Source organism: Tupaia chinensis, unplaced genomic scaffold (genome assembly GCF_000334495.1).
Source record: "Tupaia chinensis unplaced genomic scaffold, TupChi_1.0 Scaffold000274_1, whole genome shotgun sequence".
NCBI classification, from domain to species: Eukaryota; Metazoa; Chordata; class Mammalia; order Scandentia; family Tupaiidae; genus Tupaia; species Tupaia belangeri.
This window is the reverse complement of record NW_006159756.1, coordinates 2,526,945-2,536,238: the sequence shown is the minus strand read 5'-3', so window position 1 is coordinate 2,536,238 and position 9,294 is coordinate 2,526,945. Positions and strand designations below refer to the sequence as shown.

At 47.0% G+C, this 9,294-nt stretch overlaps 1 protein-coding gene across 2 annotated transcripts in view; it reads left to right on the top strand.

The window, feature by feature from the left end:
* PAK1 (p21 (RAC1) activated kinase 1) overlaps positions 1–9,294 on the top strand; it is a 123,550-nt gene that overhangs the window by 65,256 nt on the left and 49,000 nt on the right. For both annotated transcript variants that reach the window (XM_006149976.2, XM_006149975.3), the window contains exons 3-4: positions 4,301–4,401; positions 4,856–5,003. In XM_006149976.2, the coding sequence (XP_006150038.1) occupies positions 4,301–4,401; positions 4,856–5,003 (249 nt within the window). The remainder of the gene's footprint in view (positions 1–4,300; positions 4,402–4,855; positions 5,004–9,294) is intronic.

Sequence of the window (9,294 nt, the reverse complement as noted above, 5' to 3'; positions counted from 1 at the left end):
TTTTTATAGGGCGTGTGTGCTCGCCAGACAGAGACAGACAGAGAGACAGAAAGTGAGAAATCACCCCCCCCCAGTGGGGATGGCCACGCCGCGATCCCTTCTCCTCCATTCTCCTCTTGGGATCAGGCACGCACGCACACACGCCCGGCATGAGTTTAAGCCACCGGGTCCGGGATTCTAACTGCAGTCGACTATGTGGGAGTCCAGCGACATAGCCATTACGCTAACTGCTGGTCCCGACAGAGATTTCTTTTAATTCCCCGATCTCTGTCTTCTCAGCTGTGGAGATGGTCCTTGCTGTTGGGCTCCTGGGTTATGGTGAGGAGCCAGTGAGACAGTGGCCGCAGGGTTTTGTGAGGGACCACACACACGTGAGGGAGGTGGTTGTTACTTCTGGGAAGGATTTGACTGAGTTCCAGGTGGTTCTGGGGCCACATGGCTTCTCCAGGTCCCTTTTTTTTTGTAGGCTGCTGGTCCCAGCTGCTGAGCATACTGCCAGAATTGTACAGCACCCAGGCTGAACTCCGCTGGTCGCTTCCCCTCCTCTGCCTCTCCTCCCCTTCCCCTTCCTCCTCCGTGGCTTTAGTTAGGCACTTTCTGTTCTTGCACCCTGGCTCGGTTCGGTCCATGTTAAACTGCTACCTCAGTCAGTACTTGCTTCTAGTCAAACCCACCAGTAGGGAATGGAGGGGCATGGAGGGTAAAAGACTTGTTCAGACAAACTATGTGTCACCACCGTGTGCTCGGTGACTTGGGGCAAGTCAGTTGACTTCTCAGGGCCCTTTTCCTCAGGGAGTAGAATAGTGTAGGCTCTGAGGTCACCTCTGAATAGTTTCTAGGGTGTCCTTGAGGTAAGTAAGCTCTGTGTGGTCCTGGTGAGATCCAGATGTGTGATGATCATAATTAGAAGCCACAATTTTGCTCCTCAAGAAGCATACATTTTAGGTCTTAGAAACAGCCAAGAATCATACAACACAGGAAGTGACTAGGTGCATGATGGGGTAGACTCGGGACCTTGAGGAGTCGCAGAAGAGGACCGATCAGGAAATCCCTGAAAGAAGTCGGAGTTGAGCCTGTCTTTAAAAGATGGCTGAGACGGGGCATGAAAGAGCGAGGATTCCAAGGCAGGACAAGGAGAGGTGAGCAGACTTGGAGGTGGGAGTGTGCGAGATACTCAGAGGGCAGAGGGCCCTGCAGACATGGAGCTGGCTTCAGCATTCCCCTGCATGCTCATGTGGGAAACGGTTCCATTTCTCAGATTCTTTCCTTCTCTTATTCTTTTACCCCTTTTTTCGTGAGAGACTGTGTGAACGCACATGTGAGAATGGCACGGGGAGGGAGGAGCACTCACCACAGGGTCTTCTGCAGGCCTCCAGGCTGCGGGGTCTGGGGCACTTGTGTGTGTATCTGGCATGTTTCCTTCGGTGTCTGACAGTGCACGCCTGTGGTGTTGCGTTATGCTGTGTACCAGGAATATACATCGGAAGTTATATATTAAGATATGTAAATATTAATAAAATAAAAGTCTGAGTGAAACAATATAACTACTTTCTTAAAACCGCTGCGGTGACCGGGTTGGAGGAATTGAGAAATAGGAAGCAGTTTGGAACAGAACGCAGTCCCGAGGCCTGCCGCCTGCCTGTGCACTCCGCCCGTGAGCAGGGCACATGGCTTGTGTCGTCAGTGACTGCTGGACTTGGGCCGGTGTGACCCCTAGCCTTTTCTCTCAGAGCAGCTGCTTCTGGAGGAGAAATTGTCAAGTGCTGCATAAGTAGCTTAAACCCTAGCAATTGGCATGTAGGCAAATGCTCCTCAACGAGATACTGAAGAAGAATCTTTGGAGTCAGGCCTGAGTTCAAATCTCAGCGCTCACTAACCGCGTGGTTAGGCAGTTGTCTCCTCGACTGTAAGATGGCAGTAATATTCAGTGTATTTATCTCCTGGGGAATGCAGGAAAGCAGTGTATGCCATGGTACTTACTCACAATGAGGTTTTAATATTATTTCTTCTCATGATGCCAGAGTATTTGTTTTTAACTGAGCTCTTCAGAGAAAGAGGAGAGGGAGCAAGCACTTCCCGTGAGGCATGTTCATTCTGCAGTCTTTTCTCCTCCATTTCTCTGGTTTTCTGGGATTTGGGGGCACGTATGCACATGCATGAACACACATGTGCCCATTGTATTTCTTGAGTCTCTGGGGTTGGGATTCAGACCGTGGGCGGCCATGTGGGATCTGCTTCCTTAGCCACTATGCTGCAGGGCCGGTCCCCAATACTTTTCAACTCCTGTTGAAATTTTCCTAGAGGAGATCAAGGACTGCTGTGGGATGTAAAGAGCTTGGCTTTGGAGCCAGGCCTTTTGGATTTTTAATTACGTAGGGGCTACAGGTAAGTCTGGGCCTCAGTTTCTAACCTCTCAGCTCTGCGATTATGAGATGATATACTTAAAATACCTTCCCAAAACCGTGGGCTGCCTCTCGGGAAGAAAGCGCTTCCCGCTCTGAGAGTGCTTGTCTTCCTGTTTTCATGCACTCGCAGAATGTAGTCGCTGGGAGGACCTCAGGTCCCCATCTGGTCTGTCCTCCCTGTCGTTCTGGTGGGAAAGCAGAGATGCTGCATGTGCCCTGTGGTGGGGGAGAGGAGAAACTGGCTCGGACGCCATCCTTTCTTCCTATTTCTTCCCCATTTTGCAGCTTTTCACATGGTGCGTCTATAGAGACAGGAAGGCTTCAGGATTTCTTCTGGCTGGGGTGCTGAGCGCTCAGGCAGTGGGGTTTTAAAGCAGCTGGGCTGGGAAAAACCGGATCCCACGTGTCCCTGTGATTTGAATCCCTGGCCTGGACAGCCTGAAACACACCGGGCATGGAGTTCCCAAGATCCGACAGGCTGGAGGAAGGTGTGAGTGGCCAGGCCCAGTGGAGGGCACTCTGCTCTCTCTCTTGCTTTCATGCATGCACTGAGCTCTATCATGAATAAGGAAAAATACTAAAATAAAATGAGTGGTGGGGGCTGGGGAACAAGTTTTGTGAAGGGCCAGAGCTGGTGAATTGAGACATCGCTTATTGCTCTGAAGAGAGCTGCACCTTTGGCAGACTGCTTAGCTTCCACGCCCTGTTGAGGTAGGTGTCTGGCCACGTGCTCCTTTCTTCACTCAGTGTTTGGGCATCTGTTTTGTGCCTGACTTGAGCCTCTGAGACTCTGTGACGATCTGGACACGGCCCCCTGCACTTACAAGTCAGGCTCACTCGATAGCTTAATGGTTAAAGGGAGCTGGATTCTGCTAAGCTGGTTGCAGATCAGATCCAGGCCTGGTGGCTTGAAAAACATGCCAGACACATATGTGTGTGTGCCCCAAATCCTGACAGGGTGGGGAAATGGAAGATGAGGGATTGCAGCCTGACCACGCCCCTTTGGGGGTGCTTTCTCCCTTTCTCTGTTTCTCTCCAGAGAGCACATCATGCACCCTCTGGCATTTAAGATGGAAACAAGCCAATGGGCAATTCCTGTGTGTTCCTCTCTTGCTCTGTGCATTGGGTCGGTTCCAGGAAGCCCAGTGGATACCCACATCTGCAAATGCTCCAGTTCCTTATCTAAAACGGCATAGTGCCGTGCTCCTTCGTACTCACAGGAGCGGAACTGCAGATCTGGAGGGCTGGCTGTATTGGTGCTGAGGGAAGGGAGAGGGTACAGAACTGCCCACCTTGGAGATCCGGGAGGACTTCACAGAAGAGGTGACTTGCCCTCTATCAACTGGGTAATTACTGGTGGGATTGTTAACTCTGCAAATGTTCTTTCTGCTCCTCCCTTACTTTATTTTTATTTTATTTTATTTTTGAGAGAGGTGTTTTTGCTATAGGGTGAGTATACTCACTGGAGAGAGAGAGAAAGACAGAGAGACAGAAAGTCAGAAATCACCCCCAGGGGTGCTGGCCATGCCATAATCCCTTCTTCTCCACTCTCCTCTCAGGATTTTGGGCACACACGCTCACATGCCTGGCATGAGTTTTAAGCCACCAGGTTCAAGACTGGAACCATGGTTGACTACATGATGGCCCAGTGACATACTTTTATGCTGTCTGCTGGTCCCCTCTCTTACTTTAATTCAACAACAAAAAATGAAGTCTTTAAACATAAATTGAGCATCTACTTCAATCCAGTTCCGTGGTTGAGCTTTTTAAAGATATATGTGAAGTAAACAGACCTCGCCTTCCAACGGAGCCTGCATCTCCCTAAAGGGCAAAAAGAAGCCTAAAAACTCAATGATGTCCTTTTGTTTATTTCCTTTTCTTTGCTTCTCTTGCAGCAAATAAAAAGAAGGAGAAGGAGCGGCCAGAGATCTCCCTTCCTTCAGATTTTGAACACACAATTCATGTCGGTTTTGATGCTGTCACGGGGGAATTTACAGTAAGTCCTGGGTCACAGAAGGGCCTTGTTCCTGACTTCTGCCTCTGTGCTGTTAGATTCAGTCCTTTCTTATCTTCCTTTGAGATTCTCATTACCATCTTCTTATATTCATGAGGGGAGCATATTCTTCATCTCCAAAATTGTACCAGAGATGCCTATCAATCTCCATCCCTTAAATAAGCCTCTGTTAGACGGCCTCGTGGGAGCAGGCTGTGTGCAGGGCATGGATGCAGGAGCAGGTCAGACGCGGTCTCTGCTCTGAAGAAGGTGGAGCCCAGTGCAGGAGCAGACGTCTTGAGGAATGATGGACACGAAGAGAAGGGTATTTATTAGAAAAGAGGCTTGTGTGAGCTCCGAGGGCATGGAGAGAAAGAGGTGCAGGGATCTGTTAGTCTGTTCCCCCAGGTCTGCTGTGAGCATATCTTCCTGACAACCCTGCGTGTCTCTCTTCCAGGGGATGCCAGAGCAGTGGGCCCGTTTGCTTCAGACATCAAATATCACCAAGTCGGAGCAGAAGAAAAACCCACAGGCTGTCCTGGACGTGTTGGAATTCTACAACTCAAAAAAGACTTCCAATAGCCAGAAGTACATGAGCTTCACAGGTACGAGGGTCATGCAGGGTAGTCTTAGCAGCAGGTCTTGTTCTGGGTGGGAAGGCTCTACTACCTGTTGGTCTGGAGTGAGAGAAGAAAATACTGGAATGAATGAGGTGGCTTTCACTAGGATGGAATTTTGGAATTGGCCAAGATGATGGGTTTTTGCATCCAATTCGAGCCTTCACTCTGAAACTGTACACGTTATTGAAAAATAGCGAGGTATTAAGTATAAAGTATAAGGAACACAGGCTTTTTGCTAAAAGATCTAAATTCTGACACTCAGTAGGTTCTAGCAGTCACTTTATTCCTTGGAGCCTCAAAGCAGGTGTTATTTCTATCTCGAAAAGTTGTAGTGATAAGTGAATGAGCTCACTGATGTGAGAATTCTTTATAGGTTATAAAACAGCACCATAGAAATGTAGCTAGCAATCATTATTAATATCATTCATTATTTAATAACATCTTTTAGATAAGCAAACCCAGTTTTTTCTTCAAAAGACTGATTTTTACCAGTCAAATGAAACAAACCAGTAATAATAAATGCTCTTTAGATGTACCCTTTATATAAGGGACTGTGTTTTCAAGTTTTTTTATGTGCCGTTTAGCTACATAGCTGAGACATGGGCTCACTATGTTACCCTGGCTGACCTCAAACTTGTGCTTCTCCTGTCCCTGTCTCCTGAGTAGGTGAGACTACAGACGTGCACCATTGCACTCAGCTTTAAGTTTATTTTTACTTATTTTTTTCATGATGGAGAGATAAACAGACACCTTTAAAAGAGTCTCTTTGTGCTGTGAACCTCCTCCCATCCTTCCAGCCAGCTAGGGCCATGAGCACTTGCAGGTGCACCTGGCGTGTTTAGATTAACCTGGGATCTGAACCTGGACGTCCCATGTGGCTCCAGTATCACACAGCAGCGCCATACCTCCTGCATCACGTGAATGGACCTCAGAATGGGTTTTGTTTGTTTGCTTTTTAGTTTAATGGAGGGCACCTGTGTTCGCCGGATAGGTGGGGGGACTGGAAAAGTACACCTCTATGCTCCACAGTGGTCACACTTCTCCCTCCTTTTGGGATTTTGAGCCCACATGTCATGTTCCTGGTGTTATTTTCAAGCTACCAGGTCTGGGACTCAGACTTAGGCACATGGGATCCAGCTGCCTTTATCACGGTGTCACTGGCTGGCCCTGTTTCTTTTTCAAATCTGCTTATTTTTTATCCATGATAGCATGTGTGCACACAGTAAAGACAGAGAGAGAGGGAGTGGGAGTGTGTGCCACCCTCTGTAGGGTCTTGCCAAGTCATAGTCCACTTCCCGCAGTCCTGCTCCTCAAAATCTTGGCCTGCACGTGGAATGCTTTTAGGTCAACCTGTGTATCTGAACCTGCAGTTAAACGTGGCTTTCAGCACCACAGTTCAGTTTGTTACTGACTGTGTGGCCAGACTGGGCCCTGAGTGTTGTCTTGTTTTGTTTTTAATTTCATGTGTTATTGCCATTCATTTTTAAATTTGATTAGAGAGAGAGAGAAAAGGAAAGTGACAAAGCAGGCTTCCAGGTCTGGAACTCAAACCATGGTGGGCCATGTGGGAGTCCAGTGCCTTAACTAACACACCACCTGCTGGCCCCCTCAGTGTATTTGCTTTTTAAAAATTGTTTTCAAAATTTATTTTATTTATGGGAACCAGCAGTTAGCGTAATGGCTATGTTGCTGGACTCCCACGTAGTCGACTGCGATTCATGTCCCGGACCTGGTGGCTTAAAACTCACGCTGGGCGCGTGTGCATGCGTGCCCAAGATCCCGAGAGGAGAATGGAGGAGAAGGGATTGCAGCGTGACCATCCCCCTGGGGGGTGATTTCTCGCTTTCTGTCTCTATGTCTCTCTCTGTCTGTCTGGCAAGCGTACGTGCCCTACAGCGAAAACCTCTTCAAAAAAAAATTTATTTAATTTATTATTATTATTACTATTTAATTTGCTGTAGAGCACAGACTCTTACCCGAGAGAAACACAGAGAGAGAGAGAGGGAAAGTGAGAAAAGAAGCCTTGAACCACAGTCAGCCATGTGTGAGTTCAGAGCCCCAGCTACCACGCCACCTGCTGGCCCCCACCCTCAGAGTATTTTTAATAGCAGAATTGGAATTAGAATCCAGGTGTCCTAATTCTCAGATCAGCACATTTTGAATTTATCATATGTCTCTATTATTTGGAGTACTTCCTTACAAAGCAGAGGGATTTTTCTTTTCCTAGGATTACTTAGGAGAGAACTGCGTTTCTGAGAACTTGCCTTTCATATAGCAGCTTGGAACGTTGGGGCAAGAAGTGCCTGCTCTCCCTTGCTTTGCACACCCGATAGCCGAGAAGGCCTTTCTAACGTGACCAATCAGAGGAGGGCAGTCCGGGGCTCTTGCTCATGCTGCCTCCTTCAAAGGGCAGTGTTGTTAGGGAATGTGAGAACCAGGAGGAACTGGCTCATTTTCAAGGATCTTTCCCCAGCCAGTATCTGGCTTCTGTCAAAGGGCACAGATGGTGGGGGTGACAACTGCAGCTTTGCACATGCTGCCATGGTGGTGCCCAGGAGAGGGCCATGCGTGTGCCCAGCAGGATTTCCTTCCTCTCATCTGGCCCCGCCGGGTCTGTCTCACTTCTTCATTGAGGGACTGGGTCATCCCAAGGAGGAGTTGGCATGGGGTATGCAGTGGGAGAGTTTCCTAGCTGGGACATGAGGGCTTATGTGTAAGGAGGTGGTCGTGGAGACATCAGATTAGAAGCTGCATTTGGAAGCCTCAGCAGTGCACTCTTTGAGAGAATCTGTGCTTCTTTTTTTTTTTTTTTTTTTGAACTCATGTAGTATCTATTAGAATTTTATTATCATAATCTTCTTTATATTACATTGGATTACATATAACTTTACATTGACTTCCATTGCTTTTTCAAAAGGGAATGCCATGCATGTCAGTCAATACAGAGGCATCGATCTCCCCGCTTTATCATTCAAAGTCTTTTCCATGCATTTCCCAATAATTATTATTATTATAATTTTTTAAAACAGTCAATCACTATTTCTCATTTTGCTTGTTAAAAGACTTCACCCATCATGAAATTCCTGCTTCCCTGCCTTTTGCTCACTCTATTCGAGCCGTAGTGGCCCCTCTGCAATTCCTTGAACCAGTTAGAAGCCAGACATAGCCTTATTTCAGGGCTTCATGTTTTTTGTTCAATCTTAAACACCTTTACCCTGACAGTCATGTGACTATCTTTCAGGTCTTTATTAAAATGTCACTTTCTCAAACAAACTTCCCATAACTAACCAATAAAATAGCTGCTCCTCTCATCACTTCCTAACTCCCTGAACCGGCTTTATTTTTTCCTCCTTTTGACATCAATTATGTGCTTTAATTAAGCATAACTACCTCTTCTAGATTTCAAGCTCTAGGAAGGCAGAATTTTCTGTTTAGTTTACTGAAGAGAAATCAAAGTCAGACTTGCGGTACTGAAATAATAATGAAAAGAAAGAAATGAAGAATGAAGTTTTAGTGATTAATCTGTATCTGTCTGATTCATATGAATAGATGAAGACTAATCCCAAAAAGGAAGCACATCATAAAAAGGAGACTATTCCTAAGAAGGATTTTTTTGTTTGTTTGTTTGTGCAAAAGGGCATATGCATTTGCCAGAGAGAGACAGGGAGACAGAGTGAGATAGGAGAAAGCACCTCCCAAGGGGAAGGGTCACACTACAATCCCTTCTCCTCTCTCTCTCCCTCCTTTTGGGATTTTGAGAACGTGAGCACACACTGCTGGCATGTTTCTCAAGCTACCTTTGTCTGGTATTCGACTGCCTTGTCTCACTCTCCCATTACAATATCCCTGCTATATACAGTTGTCTTCCAGAAGAGTTACTGAAAAAGTGATACATACAAGTAAAGGGAGAGAGGCCACAAGTTCCAACCATCAGCTCATAAAGTTTTTGGTAATAGGGAGCATAAACTCCACTCAGGGTTGGATAAGGAAGGGTCTCCGGCAGATCCACAAGTGTAGGTGAGTCTCCAAGGAATGCAGTTTCAGGAAAGCAGTTCTGGTACACAGGGATAATTATCAGCTGATGCGGCACAGCAGTCATCTTGTAGTTACCAGGAATGGTGTTGTGGGGGTCTGCAGTGTGAGTTGTCCTTGGGTATCTGGCTTCCTTAAAAATGGCAGAGTAGTTCTTGTTTTCCCCTGAGGTAATGCAGGGCTGGTAACTATCATCTTCTTAAGTTGCCAGTTCTTCAACCTTGTTTTCGGCCTAGGGGCCAGA